Raw genomic sequence first — 19,712 nt, forward strand, 5'->3', positions numbered from 1 at the left:
TATACCAAGAAGAAAGAAAGTTCAGCGGTACTTTCTTCTAAGGAATTCTTTTTTCCTACTGGACCCACTGTGGTCTTCTCAAGATGGTTCCAGTGACTTAAATGGCAAAAAAATAATGCACACATGTGCCCATAAGGATGGTTAAGTGATATTAAAATGATGAAAAGTATTGAACAGTAACATAAATACACTTTTTTATTAAATCTTTTTTATATTTTGGGGAACTACATTTTCACAAAAATATACAAAAGAATTTCTTTTTACAAATATTTACATTCAATATCAGAAAACAATGATAGCTACATATTTTGAACTTAAATTTGACAAATATAGTTTTGAATTCCGAAACTTAACACTCCAGGAAAAGTATTTTAATTTTTTTTTTAAATAAAGTACTCAAAGTTCATATTCAAATTTAAAAAAATCTTAATTAATGCAAAAATCTGACATTTAATTTATATATATTTATATATATTTATATATATATATGTACTTTAAATAAACATACATAAACATTGTTACAGGAATTAGGTGTTCATGATGGAAACCAAAATGGAGTACACTTAAACCCATGATCCTTAATACAGTAATACATGACCATACCTTTGGACTAGTTTAAAATACCTTTTTTTTTCTTTTTTTTTTTTTTCTTGTTAAAGCAAGAGGGATTATCTGACACACTCCATAATGATACAACAAATCTGAACAGACAACTGCATTTTAAGCTTAAAGAACTACAGTAAAATATTTTTGGAAGGTGACCTGACAGGGACTGGAGAGGAGAGGATGTGCTCTGGTGTTGTACAGAGCACTGCTGGAATGGGTTTCCAGACAAAAGACTGCAAAGAACATTATTTTTCTACAGAATTTCCCAATGCCTTCATTAGCTGTCCCTTGCAGAAATAGCTGCCACCATGAAGCTGTTTTCCATGTGAGATGAGGAGACAAGAATTTGTAAGGGCAGCAGAAGACCAGGACCATCTCCACTGCTGCATTTCCACTGCTGTGCTGGGCTGTCACCAACTGCACAGTGTTCAGTGTGAGAAAAGCTTTTCCTCTGCTATAAATAGTGAACAAACCAAGCTGCAAAGCTAGAAGTGCATTTTTTAAAAAAAGGAAATGGTTCTAATGCATTTATTTTGTTACATTTTCAAGTTATGATTTTAGGCTTGAGTGTATTCTAATATGGAATTTTACATTAAAAATGCCTTAACTTGCTCCATAAATCAGTAATGCAGCTTTTCCATTACTTTATGCTGTATACCCATAACTGAACTAAGAAGTAGAAATGAAGCTAATTAACAGATACTGCTCAAAAAAAAATAATCAAGCTATTTTTCACCTGAAACCACAACACCAGGGTACATAGTAGCAAGAAAAGGAAAAACAGACCAGAAGTGTATAAAGTACTACCCAACAGCACCAACATTTCACAGGAAAAGTACAGGAAACCGTTTTTATTTCATGCAATGTTTGTCTGTGTTCATGCCTGGAGTTTCTTTAGAAAGGATATTTACTGGATTCCAAAAGAATACAGTGTAGCACATGTCCTGGGTGCCACTGGTGGTTGAAAAAATCGTGGTGTTATGGCAGTACCACTTCCAGCTCCATTGCATGGAAAGATCCTCCCCTTTCTCCCCCATCTCGAGAATTTGCAATTAAGTTAATAGAAAAATTATTTTCAGCAATAGAATGCTTGGGATTGGCTTTGCATTACATATGACCACAGTAACAGCAAAGCTGTGGTTAAAGTTTGCCCTCTCAAGCAGTACATTGGAAAAATAAACTTACTTGGTGGCTGGGAGGGGAGAGCTGGGATAGGGGTTTCTGTGGGAAGGAGGAAGAGTAGTAACAGCCAAAGCTAATGAAGGAATAATGGAAGGTATTACATGACCATGTCTTTTTGTTTTCCCTAAGGGCTTACAGTCCTGCAGAGGACTGAAACTAAAATACCCCTCCACTACAGCCCTTTTTCAGAACCCACCAAAGCGTTGCAATTATTTGCTCTTTTGTCCTTATGGCCTTGTCTTCTGCCTCAGCCCCACTGAGAGCTGCTGAAGGCAGCACCACCTTTATGAGCTCTGCAGCACCACACACAATGGGACAGTGGCAATTATCCCTTCATCTCAGAAAACTGGTAAAGCACAGCTGGCCTTAATCCTCTGGTTAAAACACCCACTTTGTGAGGGCCACTTAGTAGTTAAATACCTAGAGCTTGCTTTCCTTTGCAAACAGTGCAGTCACACAGATCTTCACATCACTGGAACAAACATGACAATACTTCAGGGAATATCATTAAAAAAACAAAAAACATTTGGTGTTTGTTGGTTTCGGTTTCTTTCTGTTTTCCAACATGCTCTCACATGATATCTGTGCCCAAACTAAGTGACATACGTGGTGCTAAGGGCAAAATCACTTTGTAGGCTCTTGAAGGTATCCCACAAACAGCAACAGAAACTAAGGAAACACCTATTTTGGCTTATGGAAGAGAAATCCAAATGTCCCAAGCAATAGGAACATCCTGTCTCTCATGTCCCAAACTCAACTGCCCTCTAGCAGGTAGAGAAGGATCAGCCCAGCTATTCATGCACAAATTTTGTATTTCTTACAAAGAGTTGCTACAAGTAAAAGTCCAGTTGTCTAACTAGCACCCATAATGAGTTTGGATTGTTTTCTACATAAAGTTTACCATAATTATTTCCTTGTTAGTAATGGTTTACTATGGGACAAAATCAAGAACTTGGTACTGATTTATTTCTGCTCAGATGTATTCGTTTGGTCTAATTACATTCACCTGATTTCCTATGTATTTGAATGCTCATGGCATAGAACTGCTGAAAGAAAATTTGGCTCAAGTAGGATCTGAACCACCTTCTGCAGGTTACTCTTGCTGTCACACCTCAAGTTAAATGTAATAGAGCCTGCAGCTTTCATGTCTGTCATCTTAAATGTTGTGAATGCCTGGGAAGAGAATCAAGAACTGCTGAATAGGAAAGAAACAAGACGCAGTAATTGCAACAGCTTGGTTAAGAAGAGTTTTCTGAAGTATAATATTTCTTTGGTTTATTATTTTCTGTTTGAAGAACATTTTCAGAAGAGGCCTATTAAAACAATCCACATTTGGTTTAGTTGGAAAGATAAGTAGCCTTTTAAAATACATCCTTAAACACTTGCCTGAGCTCTCAGTACAGCAGAGCACTTCTGTCTTTACAGCACTTTCTCTGTTCCACTGCATCCACTGCAGCTGTGGGTAGCCTGCTGCTTGCTGCTGCACCTCAGCTCTAAACAAATGCCCTACAGCTATGGAAGTGGAGACAGCAGTGAGTGGGAGTGTCTGCATCTTCCCAAAAGCAGAGCAACCAAAGTTGCCTGCAGCCTTTCCTCGAGCACTGTGCTGCTCTGCAGTCCTTACACTTCCCAAGCAGCCACTGAATGTTTCCCACTTGAAACAAGATGTTTGCCACTCACCACCGCTCATGTCCGTTCTTTCATCTTTCCTTTGCTTATTTTTGAGTGTTCCTTTCTCTACTTTCCTTTCTTCTGCTTTTTCTCCGTGTTTGTTTACTGTTTTTCTGTTACTGCTTCCTCTGCCCTATGTTCCTTAATTCCAAAAAGAAGAGGCAATTATGGAAATTAGAAGAACTGCCTGCCGTCATCATGCTAAGACTTTACACCTTTTGTTGTTTTGTTTTAAACAGACGGGTGGAGAAGGGAACACATGTTCCATGCTTTTTTTTCCCTCTTCCATTCCAAAGAAGTAGTGAATGGGTTGGATTGCTGGTCTCACAGTTAAAAAAAAAAGAAGATCAAGGTATCAAGGTTTTGATTGGTTTGCTGATAGTAAACTTGAAAAGGATGGTGTTTACCTGTTCTAGCATCAAAGACTGAGAAACCACCTAGTACTTCTCAGATGTAAATTATTTTGGCAAGGAAATCTATTGTGACTTTTATGCATATTAGACACCTAAAACTATTCTATTTTTATTTCTAAAAGGAGGTATGCAGAGTTCAAGCCTGAAGTCAAAGTTAAGGGAAGAGCAGAAGCCAGGGCATACAACATAAATGGGCTTGGTATCACCCAACAATGAGTGGTATGAAGAATGACAGCAGGCTTTGGCAAGCACATGGATCTGTCCACATGAGCAGAAATCAAATGCTGCTAACAATTTTAGAAAAACAGAGCAGATTGCAAGGAAGCAAAAAAACCACAACCATTAGAACAAAACAGCACACAAATGCAATGCAACTAGGGGTGTTTACATCACTGATGTGGCAATTCATTTTGTGATTTGCAGTCTTACTTCCTTCTGCAGAGTCTATAGGATGCTCCACTTTGTCCAAGACATTGACAAGAAGACATCTGTCTAAAGCTTATTTTAAAAGAATTTTTAAAAAAAAACACTTTCAGGATTAAGGCTGGTCACATCTCTGACACTGATAATGAAACAGGGAACACGTCACCTTGCCTAATTAAATGCTGTATTTGAAGCCAAGATCCTTTGCTTGTGACACTCTTACACTTGCCCAGCCCATCCAGGCCGGGCTCTGGGCGGGATCCCGAGGCAGAGGAGGTGCAGCACGGCTGGTGCTCGGACACCTCAAGGGCCCTGGGTCTCTTGGCAAACTGGCAGCTCAGACAGCAGGGCTGAGGTGGTTCAGGCAGCAGCAGAGAGAACTGGATCATGGTTTTAAACTAAGTCACTCCTGAATGCTATTCAAGTCCTGCTCTTCATACTGAAGTCCTTTGTGTTGGTGTTGTTTTAGACTGAGAAGATGTCTCACCTGCAGGGGACCTGCTTTCTGATGGCACAATTCCAGGTCAGCATTAACCTGACTGGTAGAAAGTTCAGTTCTGCTGAAATGAATCTTGCTAACACTGAAATCCTGATACAGAGCAAAGCCAGGAGTTGCTCTGAATGTGCACTATTCCTCAGCTGTCATCAAGTGATAAAACACCCTTAATTTTCTGAAGTCCTATCCTTTAGTTTCACAGCATCTCTTGCTTTCCCTAGCAAAATAATAAGTCATATATACTGACTGCCTTCTTGAGATTAAAAAAAAAAAAAATAAATCAAGACTAAATGATTCTACATATTTGGCTAGTTTGCTCTCTCTGGCCTAATTCCCAACTGTGTTCCTCAGTTCCTGCACTATGGCAACTTTCAGTTTTAAATATGTTTATTTTTTGTATTTCCTTACTCCTAGGAGCTGGATTTTCCTTATTCTCTTTTTTCTAAGTATGCTTATTAGCTTTCAAAGGCATATTTATTTTATTAAGTGAAGTGTTATTTTATTTATACTCAGTTCTCTAGTTAATTTCTTTTATTAGCAAAAATATTGCTGACTAAAGATTCCAAAGATGTATGTTTGCTGTTAACCAAAAAGACGAGCTACAGTAAAAAATCATCCACTATGAGTGATTAAAATATACAATATTTGCCTCCCCTTCCCTGGTGATGTATAACCCCAGAAGAGGTTTTCTCCAGCTTCAGGCAAAGCCCTTCTGCTCTCAGTTCTCTCTGATGCTTCCAGATGAAAGGCTGTCACTAGTCCCTCCACATTCCAGCTTCTTCCCTGACCTATCCTACAGGGTTCTGTCATCCTCTGACTTCTCTGTGGAGCTTCCAGCCTCGAGCTCCCACTGCCTATCAGTTCCCATGTACACATGCTTCAAGCATGGGTGGCAACAATTAGCAAGTTACTACAGTAGCATTTAATGTAAACAGCAAATGAGGCACAGTAGCAAGCACCATCACAGACAAAAAGACCAAAAACACCATAAAGCTGCCAGCTCGGACCATGCTGACAGCCAGCTCTTCCCTTCAGCAGAGAATCACAGCTACATTATACTCCAAACTGCAGCTGATGTTCTGCTCACTCTTCTCCTCAACATTTGTGATCATTCCCAGCTGGCTGCCCCATTTTACCTGGCAAAACACAGAGCAGTTCCACCAGGGAAAACACTGGCTACCAATACAGGCTGCAAGAGGAGGAACAACGCTGTCAGTTTAAGCTTCCAGCTCCCATCCCAGCCCTTTACAGTAGCGGTGAGGTTTGGAAGAGAGTGCAGAAGCAGGGAGCCCTGGAGGCTGCAGCCCTCAGCCCTGTCCCTCCTGCCCCTCTTTTGCTCATCCTTCAGCTCTGGTGTGGCCTTTGGGATTCCTCAGGGGAAAAGCACCAATGGACAAATCATCAGTGGAGAGGCACAGCATTAATGAAGGGGACAGGAGGAGGGAGGGGAAGAGAAGAGGATCAATGACAGGGATTTGAGGAACAAACCCTCTTGATCCACATACCTCCTTCACTGGGTGAAGGCCTATGGAAGAGCTTGCACAGCCTAGGATTTTGTCGGGGAAACTCAGAGACAGAAAAATATGGACTTTAATCTGGCAGTCTGAGTAGGACAGACTATGAGTGAACTCTTAACAGTCATCCATCTTGATCCAATGAAAGGCAACTTTAAAATAGAGGCAGGACAAATCTTACTTCAAGTCCAAAAGTCCTGCACAGATGTGTTTAATAAGGGATTCAAATCACAGCCATAAAAGAGCACACTGCAAACCATTTCTCTGGTAAAGAGAGGATATAAACACCAGAGACTAATTTTCATGTACAGCAGACAGACAGGAAACAAGGTTATGAGACACATCAGGTCTAATCACAACTCTCATATGCAATTCCCCTAAATTCAAAAACATTACTGGCAAGATCTTCTCCCTGTACACTCACAATCAAATCCTCAGAGCTTTTACTCCAGTAGAATAGCAGCTGCATGCCTGGCAAGACTTTGCTGAGAACCATCATGCTGAGAAACCTGATAACTGTCTAGTTCATCAACTTCTTTAAAATAAATATTTGTTATACTTCGATATATAAAACGTATTACCTAGGACAGTTGCATAACTAGTTTTGTATACCACAAAACAAGGAGAGAAGGAGAGCACAAAAGTTTGGCTCTGTAACTTTTCTCGTCCTTCTCTTCTACCTGCAAGCCCTCCCATTCCCTCTGTAACCAACACGCACACAAGATGATTACAAGAAGAGATGAGGTTTATTTATTTTTCATCTAGCATAAGAAAATGCAAGAGATGAAAAATATCAAAGCCTCTTGACTGACCGACACAAGTGCCACTGTCAAAGCAATGCTGGCTTACACAGAAATAAATCTTTCTGTTCCCAGCAGAATGCCACCATGAGAGCAGTGCTGATAATTAGTGATTTTTGATCCCTGCTATATTGCATGCTATATTACAGCATTACTGTCTTTAATGCTTCTCTAGGACATGATTTAGACAAACAGCTGATGAAATCTTCCTCACTTGTACCCAAAGCACAGCTTTGTTCAGGATTTTATTATCACTGAAATGTTTTTCCAACTTAGAATCGCAGTTATGTTGCAGGATAGAATAAACGTTCGAGGTGACAGCAGGTCCATTCAAAGAAGCAGATGACTGGACATTTTTTACAATCAGAAGAGAAATCTGAATAGAGACATCTCCCAGCTAGTCCTAGCTCTATTAAAAAGTTCAAATGTATAAAATATAGTGCTCGGAAAGTTCTCTCTGAATCTCCCCTATGATGCTGAGAAAATAAAATCAATTCATATTGCTCTGAAATTCTATTTTTGCCACTGCTGACATCCCAAACTTTATCAACAAGAAGACTACAAAATCCTCACCCTGGTCCTCATTTCCAGCAGAGAGGCTCACAGTCAAGAGAGCCCAGTCAAGTAACACAGCAATAATCTCTCTTCCACTGAGAATACTTTTATTCACAAGGCAAAAATTGGAGTTAGACTTTTAAGTAGTGGGCAAGGCACTCGCAAAGTGAGCAAATCTATTTTTGCTCATAGAACTAATTTAATGTTTAAGTGCAACAAAAACACTAAATTAGCCATGAAGATCATGCATATCCAACGGCTTTCACCAGACATGACTGTGACCCAGGCCTCTAAATACAGAAATATTTCAGTCATAAGGAATCAACTCTATTATTTTCTGCTTCATCAGATATGATGTTTCCTTTTGACCAGCCATAGAAATATAATTTCCATTATAATAATTAAACATTTATTAAAATACTATCTATTTAAGACTTAATATATGGTCTCTCTCAGTAATAAAATATGGAATACTCTTTTTATCTATGCTATTTAGACCTCAAAACTTAAAGGAAAAACATTCATGCTGAAAATAGATCAATGTACAGCACTAGGTCAGAAATAGCATCCCTTGATTAAAACCCCAAGAACTTGCAGTGAAACTGTACATTGATTAACAATTCACTTTTTCCTTTCATCCACATATTTTGTTTTCAACATCTGGCAGTGAGTGGAATACAAACCCAGATTATCTGACACTGAAGCAAACCTAGCAGCCTCAGTGTGTTTGTGACAGTCCATCCTTCTGGCAGACTCCAGGTCTTTCAGAGACAGATTGCTCTGTGTCTTGGGTCATTTCTTACGCATGCAGGGCACAGTAGAATGTCACGTCGCAATCCTGGGTATTTCATGCCTGGTACTTCATGCAGTTTCCTCTTTGCAAGTCTCCATGTCTCTCTCAATGAGGCATATGCACACACTTCCAAACAAATAAGCTGTGTTTTCAAAAAAGATATTAAATATGAGCTATAGAAGACTACAAAGCTGTTAAAAGAAATGGCTAACACAGCCAAAATAAATTCCCATTGAAATTACGATGTTCTGGATATTCATGTGAATATTTTAACTTATTAAATATCAGCTGTTCACATTAACATTTGGGATATTATTTTGTCACAAACATCTTTTTCTCTATGTACGAACAGGAAAGCAAGCACACCCATAAAAGGCTGAGCTTGAGCTTTACACTGCTATGGACTGTCCATGTCCAGTGGTGTGTAGACCCTGACAGCAATGACAAGGACACCCACCTGCAGTCGTCCCCTCCGGCACTGACCACGTATCTGTCTCCACTTGTGAATCGAATATTAGTTAAGTGGGCAGAGTGACCTAAAAATCTTTTGTGTTTTGCCTGAAAAAAAACCCAAACAACAACAGAATGAGAGAGTCTAAATATTCTGTAACCTCCTAAATCAAAAAAAGCGTGCATGTTTTTTTATCTGCCTTTTTATTGCATCATATATTTATAATGCCCAAAAATTATATAGGTTATAAAATGTGAAAGATCTCATGAAGGAGAACTACAATTGAGCTGCAGTACAGATTAAATTGTCAGCCAGTAAGAGAGAACTTGCAAATTGGAAAGAATGCTCAAGCTAACACAATAATATTAAGTACATCTTGTCACATGACTAGCTTCCAAGTTTTGTGCAAAATTCCTCACTCTGAAAACAAAACATTTTCATTGCAATTGTGAGAGCTGTTTACCCTGTACAGTCTCAAATCTTGAAAATTAACAGTGAAAACAAATTAAAAAAACCATTTTAAATTAAAAGTATAAAAACCAGTAAAACAATTTAACAATGTTAATGAAAAATCTGTAAACTCTTCATCCATGAAGATGCACAGATGAGACTAAAATCACCAGCTATCTTCCTCATCTGGCAAATGGATCAGAGAAATTACTAGGGGCCTTGAGATTTTCATTAGGCAGGCACTATGCTAAAGCAGACTGGCAGACAATATCAACACCTACAAGAGGTTATAGCAAGGGCTCTTGCACACAATGGTAGGGAAACTCTGATGTGGAACATGCGTGTGAGACTACAGAGATAAGGAGCTATTAAAAAGCCACAAATTCAGAGAAGAAAATATTTCCACCATATGCCTTCTAGAGAAACAAGACAAGATCCTAATATCAACAGTGCTTGTGGTTGTAACCATGCAAAAACATGTTCTTACAAATTTTTCAGGACATGGGAAGTCAAACAGTTTGACCATGCCAAAATCATCGCCTGTTACAAGATTGATTCCCGAGTGAGAGACACAAGCACAGTTCACGTCAGCTTTTTCGGCATGCCTGGACCAGATGCCAATTACTTCATCCCCTAGAACACTGAAACAGAAGACCAAGAAATTAATTTGAAAAACACTGCAAAAACAAGAGTCAGGAAATAGGAAGCAGATCTCATATTCTAACTGCTTCTATAAAAATGCAATGTTTACATTTTATTCTCACACATGCATACCTTATATAGCTTTTATTCTGTAATTAATTTTTGAATCATTCCATAATTTCCCCTGAAACTGATTCAGTGATATAATTCCCAAAATAATGTGGCCCATGGCAATGTGAGAGTACCAGAGGTGAAATCAATAGTACTACTATTTTCTAGTGAGGCATTTGCAAAAAAAAAAAAGGAAAAAAAAAAAGAAAAAAAAGAATAAAGAAAGGACAATTAGAAATAGAACACCATGGCATAAGCCTGAGATGAATAAGCTTCAGCTTTTGGAAAATAAAAAAAATGTATATTCTCTACTGCATATAATTATGTTCTGTTGCTTCTGTAGAGTTTTCATATCAATCGAAAGAAAAGTTTCTCTGAGTCCAATGAAGATTCTTAATTATAATCAGAGAGAGAAAAATTGCCCTGCCCTGAAAACATAATTATTTTAAGAGTCCAGAAAACTGCTTTTTGCAAAGCCTTGTAAAAGGGGCTTTTACTCAGCTCTGATTGCAAGGTATATGCATACTTCCAGGAAGGGGAAAAAACAAGAAGTTTATCATTTGTTAATAAGTCAATGATTTGGGAATTTTTCTGTGATTCTTTCCCCCCAATTCAGGGCACAGTACACTACATGCAAAAAGGCATGATTTACATCAGACATACTGAATTGAATCAGGAAGGACCAATTTCTTGTTTTTGTCTCAAAAAGGTGACAAAAATTGATTACCTAAACAAAAACCAGAAATCTATCAAAATGAGCCTTGCGGAGCCCTCTAAAAGTGTATCATTTTAGTTGCATATTCCAGCAAATAGTCAGGATTCTTATTGTTTAAATTGGTTCTAATGTGGAAAAACATATTTATTCTCAATTTTTGTCTGAGGGTGATAATTAGAGGACAATAATTAAAAGCAGGCAACGGAGACTGAAAAAGGGTACAGAAAATCAGATTTTCACAGAATAGAAAACAAATTATTTAACTGCAAAATAAAAATAAAATACGGTATTATATGTCATGTAATATCTTGAAAGAAATAAGCTTTAAGGTATTTAAAAGTACTTTTTTATGCCTTCTAATATGCAAATGTTAATAGCAACTTATACCATTAGTGTGGTACTGTAAATAAACTTGAATTACCTTAGTCGTGTGTTGATCTGTTTTAACTGACCCTGTACTCTCATCACTATTCTGAAAAAAAACAGTGAACTATTCCAGGTAATTTGCAGAGTGCAATGAAACAAATAGTGAGGCTGATAGAGTTGTACCAAAGCATCCAGAGATAGCCAGTGAGCACCAGGACAGATGTGAGGGATGGGTTTTTATCAGATTCCTTACAGCTCAAACAGCCCCTGTGTACAGAGCGAATCTGCTGTGTTCTGCCTTTTGTTGTGCTGCATTTAGGGGAGCTGCTGCCAGAGCAGATGGGTGTGTTAAAAGAAAATATCTGACTGAAGGATTAAATATGCTTTTAAATGGGAGTTGCTTCTCCTGGAAGTTGCAGGTGTTTTAACAGGTGTAAATAGGTGAATCATTTACCTTGTCCAAGTAGCCCATGTTATCCTGTCAATCACAGCCTGGTCCACAAGCTGCTTTCCTGAAGGCACTTCGTACACTTGCCTTTTGTAAGACCCCGTAGAGACCTTTGAGGTGACCACAGAGAATACATTAACTTGTTTCAAAAGATGAAAGTATAATTCCAGAGGGCTTTGAAAGGCTTTTTTGTGACAGTTACTTTTTACTCCATAAAGTAACAGCTATTAAGAAAACTCAGTGAGTTGAAAATTCTCAGAAATCTATACAATCATAAAGCAATAGTGAAAAAGCATAAGAAATCTTAACATTTAAATGTCTAATTAGTAAAAAATAACTGAAACAACTCACATTCTGCACATATGTGTTAGTGAGTGAATATATACAAATAAAGCAAAATAAATTCCTGTGCTTAAAATTGACACAAATGTGTTCCTCTTGGGCTGTAAATATTGATTTGATAATGAGATAAGCTTATTTCTACTCTCAGATGCAAATAAAATATAGAAAGCATATCATATTTACTTTCTTTTTATTTTAAGAAATGTCTAAAGCCCTCCTATAGTTGGAAGTTTCAACACCATGATTTTGGTGCTGCTCCACAAAGTCTAGCACTAAAAAGACATGTAATGCCATCATGCTGATAAGAGAGATGAAGAAACCTTGGGCTCCCAGGCCCTGTAGAATGCCAGACTGTACTCCCTCCTCTTTTAAGATAGCCCATCAGCATCAGAGCTAAAAAGGCAGGGAGACACATCACAGGAGGCTTGAAATATCTCACCTTTCTTTGCTTATTTTCTGCATTTGATCTCCAGGAAAACTATTCCAAACTAAAGGCATCCACTTACAACAAAGGAAGTCTAATGACAGCAACGTAATCCAACACTTAGATACAAAACTTAGGAGTTGTCAAAGGAGAATACTGTCATGAGTATGTTTTCCATTCAGTTGGACAATTAGTTGGATTAATTAATTAAGTTGGAGTTGAACAATTAATGACTGATACCTGGAGATAAGAGCTATCAGCAGAGAAGTCCATCTGGATCACAAAACTTGGGATATCTTTGCAATAGCTGATTCGATTTAGTGTAGGACCCAAAGTCAGATCATAAAAATCCACTGCATTCTCACTGGAACCAACTGCTAGGTATCGAGAATCTGGGCTAAACCTGAACAGATAAAAGGGTTTCATGAGCACAGGTTGGCACTTAAAACAGATTGAAATATTTGAGAAGTACAGAAATTTCCATTTCAGGAATCTGCTATCCAGAACTGGAGGGAGGTAGAGTATTTAGTCTGCTAAGCAAAATAATTTTTGAAATTAATTTTTCAGGGAATGAATGTCTGGCAGAAGGTGGCAATAATTTTGATACAGGTTACAGATATAAGTGAACTGGGAACATGTCTTGAATAATTCTGTCCATTATCTGATTTCATGACCATTTCATGGTCTAACAATTTGTGACATCCCCCTGATGACACTGACTCCCTGATCCTATACTAACAAGGTTAGAAACTTGAAAACTGTGCTGTAACTGAAGAGAAGCCAGAATTCCTAGATGAAATCTACTCAATAAAAAGCAATAAATGAAACCTGACATTTGCCTAATGTATCTTTTGCACACTGGTTTCTTTCTTCTAGTTTTCCATTACAGTCTTGAAACTCAGTAGCTTCCTGAGCTGAACAAATCCCTCACAGCCACTTCTGTGTTACTAGAGAAGTTTCTTTATTTTATTCTCTCAGAGACATACCTTGGGACAGCTTCCAAACTCCAGCCACCCCCTAACTCCTAGCAGAGCTCTCCTGCAAGGTCTCTCTTTGCTCATATTTCTCTCTCATCACGCTTTGCTCTCCAAAACTTTCCTTGGCTGATTATGACCCGTTTATCTCACAGAAGAAACAGTCTGTTCCTCCACTCAGGAAACGGAAGCAAAATTTTACTTCTAACTCCTTTCTAACAAACACAACCAACGGCAAACTGACAAGCTGGCATTTCCATTATCTTTCCCAGCACACTCAGGTGTCGCTGGCAAACCCACCGAGGGCACTGCTGCCACCACTGTGTCACACAGTGCCACTCCCAGCGCCAGCCCCCGGCGAGCACCACCCGCACCGCTGCCCGCACCACCAGGTGCTCTGACCAATGCTCTCTCATCTTCATCTACCTCCTCCTTCACTCCTGGTACCACAAAACCCACAATTCACTCATTGGTTCCAGCTCTCTGAAATATCATTGCAATATTCCTCAGAACACAGAATTGTATTTTTAAAAATCAAAATATTAGAGCTTTTTAGCATACTACAATAGACAACAAATTATATTTTCTGACCTGATATCTTGAATTGCTGATCTTCTGTCCCTTTTTTTCCCCCAAATTTTTAAAGAGGTCACAAGCAGGATAATAAATTCTCCATTTTTCATGCCAATAGCTACCATATCACCTTCTGGGCTGTAACAAACTGTACGAGCTGCGTGTCCTAAGCTGACTTTGTTCAGCATCTTCTGTGAAGAAATAAAAACCCAGAACAGTAACTGTTACTATTTTATGTCTGTATTTTAAAAGCATCTTTTGCTAACATTTTGTTAACATGCTAATACCATCAGGTGGATTATTTTCAGAATACAATAAAAAACAAGTTTCAAGTCTGCAACACCATCACAAGTCTTTTTTTTTCCTAAACAAGTATTCTCCAACACCTACCTTTTCAGCAATATCCCAGAGTCTTACTGTGCCATCTTCTGCAGCAGAAAGGAAAAAATCTCTGGATGGATGCGTTGCTAGGCCCCAGATGGGTCCATCCATATGACCATTAATTAGAATGTTACATGCAGCATTTTTCTCTCCAACTTCAATTATTTCAGCATTTCTTGTTCCAACGAGAATTTTCCCCTTGAACAATAGTGAAAGAATTAGCTCTGATAGAATACATTAGCCTCTCATGATGAACAGTAATTAAAACATCATCTAGAGCTATAGTTCTGTCCAGAAAGTTTGCTTAAGTCAAGTTATTAAATTATCAAAGAGAATTTATTTTTTTAACTCCTCTGACTTATTAAAGTACAAAGCTCTGTAGATATCATGATGCTGGCTGAGTTGATACTTGATATCTGAAGTGTGAAAAGAAAATAGAAAAGAAATCCTTAATTAGTCTTTAATAAAAAGACATATGGAATATTATCCTAAGAAAGACTGAGACCTCACAAAGTAGATGTTTTTCTGCCACAATATCAGTCTAGACACTTAAAGCTTAGCCTTTAATTTAAAATACTAGCTATAAGAGAAAGCAGAAGTGATTTATCTGATATTTTGAGAGATGAACCCACAAATGATAGGCTTTATTTTACAGACCAGCAGCTTTGTTTACCTTGCCTCTGCAAACAGAGCGAACACAGTCTGTCATTTGTCCTGTCTCCAGTCTGAAGGCACGACATCGTTTCAGCTCCTGGTCCCAGAGCTTAACTGCTCCTCCTTCCTTTGAACTATGAAGACATCAGGAAAAATGAGTATAACAGCTGATGGATGAATGAATAGATGGATGAAAGAACTACATTATTTAATGCACTGCTCTGCAAATGAGGCATTTTCATATGCTTTAAATTGTAAAAGATTCAATTTGACTGAACGGTTGATGTTACCATGCTGAGCCTCACAGTGCAGCAAAAATAAAAACTGATTCCAAGTCCTCACTGTTCTGCTTTACAGAACAAGTTGAAAGATGGGTGCTGCTGAGCTTAGTCTGAATGAGTAGGTCTGAGGGAATTTGTGTAGTCAAAAGAACAGTTAAGCATGCAAACCACAATCTTAATAACCAGGCAGAGATTTTCAAATTATAGCTAAGAGAAACAGAAAAGGTATGTATTTTACTTTGTGAAATAAATGACAGAAGAATTTCACCTTTGTGAAATGTCACTATTTTCACTGCTGTAAAATAAATTACATAGATACAGCAGAAAAATCACACAACTAATAGGTATTAATTACAAAAGCACTAAGTATTTCCTTCCCACTTGCAAAAAAACCTGGTATTTCAGTACAGGACACATCAAAATAAAAAAAAATTCTAAAAAGAAGATAATGTCTATTGAAACAGTGGTAAATCTGGCATTTCTAGTTGAGTTGTGACATGTCTTATCTGGCTTCAATCTCCCCTAGCAGAAACAAAAATACAATATTCCATAATATCGAGCTGCTTGCATTACAGCTTTGATTACTAAATAATCTTTAAAATAACTTCAGAATGTTTAATCACAATTACTGATTTGTAGTGGTAGTAGTATTAAAAGAACTGTAATGAATTGATACTCCTTGCAATAGTATATTCCTTGCTTCCCACTAGCACTGTTTTGACATATGATTGATCGTCATACTCAACAAGAAGATTTTACCAAACAGGCTGGTGAACTGCAACTAAGGCAGAAAAAACATGCAGTCTTCCTAAATGAAAATTTTCTTTACATACTGTCAATACTTCATTTTCCCACAGGAGATGAATTCTGGGTTCTTACTGTTATTAATTACTATTTGTTTCAGGTAAAATACTAATTAAGAGCCTCTGAAGCTAAGTGGTAGAGAGAACATCCTCCAAATAAAATAAAAACAACATTTAGAAATAGCAGAAGGAAATATTTTAAACACAGAAGTTAGTTTTCAGCTGGGTCTGAAAAGATAAGGGGCTTGTGTCCTGCAATATGGGGCACTATCATGTCATCAGATAGACTGTATTGCATCTGAAGCATTTTCTTATCATGAGGAAAGCACCAAAAATATTAAAATGCTGGAGGAGATATTTTGCTTCAAACCCCAGAAACAAGGAACCTTGCTGAACCTTAGATTTGAGAGAAGACAGCTTGACTCATAAGTTCTTTCCTTTAAAAGAAGTTGTGTATCATACTGCTATACAATTTATCGTTCATGTATTCAATCACAACTGTTCCAATTACTTGGGTTAAAAACTTTAGCACATCTTCAGTGAGAAGTAACCCACAAGGACTCGGTAACCTTTTAGTGTTTAAAGCTAAATGGGTATTGGAGCTAGAAAATCTGTAAGGCCGCTTCCAGCCCTAAGCATTCAATGATTCTAAATTTCAGACTAAATGCTTTCTCTTATAATCAATGGGAAACATAGCTGGTTGAAGCTCCTATGGGGCTACCTGCACTTTGGAGGTGGTGGCTGCTCTTAGCACCTGTCAGGGATCTGAAAGGGACTGTTCTTCTACCTTTAATATTTCAACTAGTGTTAGTGAATGATGAATCCAAACCATTTTTCAGGAGTACATGTGCATGAAGAAAAAAAAGAAAAAACATGACTCACGGCCTTTCTTTGCCTCCTGTAACAATCAAGCCATCTCTTAGTGTGGTATACATTGTGAAAACAGGTCCATTGTGAGCTTTGGCCACAATTCGTATCAACACATGATCTTTCCAAACACAAACATCTCCACTGATAGTACCTGTAAATGTCAAGTTATTCTGAAAAGGGGAAAAATACACTCATCATCTGATTCTGAGCAAGGTAGAAAGATAAACATTCAGAAACAAACACCATTTGCATTTAGAGGTGAAATTGCTTTTATTTGCTGTTGCAGAAGAAGAAACTGTGGAAGAGACAATAAGAACCTCTAGGGACAAAATAATGAGCTACTATATTCCTTCTTGAAGTCTGAAAGATGCTTTCTTGTAGCTTGAAGAAAATTTCTTTTTGCAAGAAAAAATATAATGACTTAAGCTTCAGTCATATGGTTATCTATGCTTTCAGCCTATCAGGTGTGCAACATGTGGCAAAAAAGTACTGACATTCTACACAATTAGGCAATTTGCACCCTCTTGCTGTATATATTATGCTTGCAGTAATTTTTGTGGTTAGGCAAAGATATTTACATGATTACAGTAACCTTTAGTTCAGGAAGAAAACAGGTTGACTTAACTTGAAATGAAAAGCTGCCTGTTCTCTACTTCTGCTTCCTGCTCTTGAAAGGTAATAAAAATAAATTTAATTACCTCTGAAATTAAAGGGCTATTTATTAGGATTCCAACAGGAACTAGTTATTGAGCAAAACTGGTTTAGTAACTTAGATGAATCATCAAATTCAGTATCACGTGTAGTGCTCTCATGTTTCAAGAGTATCAGTACACATGTGAGACAAACACTTTCTTTGATTGAAGTGGTTGATGCTCTACATCCGTTTTTTTAAGGGTGCATGTGTGGGGCTCTAATAAAGTAAAAGAGGACTGGAAATGAAGTTGAGAGCAGAACCTCAGATCATCCTCCCAGCACAACTGTTTCCAGCCTATGTTTAGGGAGAGCTGAACCAGCTCCTTCTGAGACAAAATCAAGCAGAGCACTCCCAGAACTGCTGCCTACAGAAGTGTGGAGAACACACCATGTTTGGTTTTATTTAGTTTGCACAGTTTTTCACAAAACCCCTTAAAGCTCTGCATCCTCAAACCTCATAGCAAACTTCAGGCCATGCAGCCTGATTCTCACACTAACAACCTGTCTCTTCGTAAGAAAGTTTACAGAGGTTTCCCAAACCCTTGACAAATGCCTGGGCTGCACATCAATAACAGTTATCATTTGGAAAATATCTTGGTTTCCTGTAAGACCTTCATCTAAATCAGGCAGACACCACTGTGTAAAAGAGATAGTGTAGCAAAAAAAGGAACCCATAGCCCACTTAGAGTTTCAAAAATCAAAATTGCTGTAAATTCAGTCTGGACCAAACAGGAAGGCAGGCAAACAACAGAAATGCAGGCAATCAAAGCAAAGGACCACTTCACAAAAGGTATCTGTGGCTTTCTGTCCAGCTGAAAATATGAGTACTGCCCAAGCAGAGCAACTCCAGACCCAGCAGCTCTGTGGAACTTAGCAAGATGGCCTGCACATGTACAAAAACCCCCAAAGCAAAATAAACCCTAATGCAGTTGTCTAAGGATGTCCAACATTAATGAATTCTCCAGAACAACACTGCTCTCTGATCACTCATGAGCAGTAGCACGTACAGATTACAAAACAATCTTTATGCCCCCAGGTAGGCATAAATCAGCCTCATTTCTACTCTTTAGTTCCTGCAGTCTGGACTCAGTTTTGTTTTACCTGGATTAAATAACAGTCTGTTGTCAGTTCAAAATATCTATATTTTTTGTCCAGAAAACATAAACACATATTTTTGTCCTTTCTGTTCTAAAGAAAGCTGGTACTAGCTCTAACTAGAAGGTGAGTATTAGGAATACTAAACTGAGTTTAATAAAACAACTGATATACTCATCAGCAGATTATAAAAGTCTCACTGAACTGAATAAAGGCAGAAGGGTAAAAAAAGGTTGTTTTTATGCATTTTCAGGTGGTTTGTTGAAGTACATACCGCTCCAAAAGCTACAGAAAGCATTGTCTGCATGCGGGCATCTTCTATGGAGCTCAGCAGCCCTTTTTTACTGAGGAGAGCTCTTCCAGCCAGTGTCCAGAACCTCACATGTTTTACTCCCACAGAAACAAACTGTGTATCTGAATCCGGCCTGAATTCTGCTACAAATATACGCTGGTTATGACCAGCTCGGCTGGCAATTTTGGCACCTGGCAGAAATAAAATGACATTTTGAATTTGCTGAGAAAAATACACATTTCTGGTTTAAAAATGTTAAAATAATTTTGATCCATATGAAGATTCCTAATTTCGGCTCCTTAGCTGCCATTCTGAGTATGTATCAACCCTTAAAATGAATACAGGCATATTCTGACCACACACCCTTCATCTTACCTAAGATTGTATAAATACACATCTGACATTGCATCAATCCCCACAGGATCTATCAGACAAGCTGTGAAAGATCACTTTTTATTAACTTAATAGCTGATTTTTAGAATTCTGAGAGTTATTAGTTGATCAGCAGCAATACCCAAAAAGAAAGGAAGCAAACCTCTAAGACTAGAGAATCAGATCCATAATCTGGGCATGGCTTTGCCAGTCACAAAGGAGACAAGGACAAAAACTCAAATGTCTTTAGCCTAAATCAGGAATACAGATCAAAGCTGATCTGAGAACATGTAGCATAGCTTAAGGCACCAACTATATACAT

The 19,712-nt window shown here is 38.0% G+C and overlaps 1 protein-coding gene across 3 annotated transcripts in view; it reads right to left on the minus strand.

Moving 5' to 3' along the window:
* Positions 1-172: 172 nt before the first annotated feature.
* EML5 (EMAP like 5) overlaps positions 173-19,712 on the minus strand; it is a 102,463-nt gene continuing 82,923 nt past the window's right edge. For 2 of the 3 annotated variants that reach the window (XM_015631713.1, XM_015631710.1), the window contains 10 exons: positions 19,001-19,209; positions 16,951-17,108; positions 15,004-15,118; positions 14,340-14,528; positions 13,968-14,140; positions 12,643-12,805; positions 11,643-11,746; positions 9,842-9,995; positions 8,911-9,011; positions 173-8,595 (listed from right to left, as the gene is read on the minus strand). In XM_015631713.1, the coding sequence (XP_015487199.1) occupies positions 8,559-8,595; positions 8,911-9,011; positions 9,842-9,995; positions 11,643-11,746; positions 12,643-12,805; positions 13,968-14,140; positions 14,340-14,528; positions 15,004-15,118; positions 16,951-17,108; positions 19,001-19,209 (1,403 nt within the window). In that variant the 3' untranslated portion in view covers positions 173-8,558. The remainder of the gene's footprint in view (positions 8,596-8,910; positions 9,012-9,841; positions 9,996-11,642; positions 11,747-12,642; positions 12,806-13,967; positions 14,141-14,339; positions 14,529-15,003; positions 15,119-16,950; positions 17,109-19,000; positions 19,210-19,712) is intronic. The other variant, XM_015631711.1, reaches the window with a different exon arrangement.

This window comes from Parus major, chromosome 5, assembly GCF_001522545.3.
Source record: "Parus major isolate Abel chromosome 5, Parus_major1.1, whole genome shotgun sequence".
Taxonomy (NCBI): Eukaryota; Metazoa; Chordata; class Aves; order Passeriformes; family Paridae; genus Parus; species Parus major.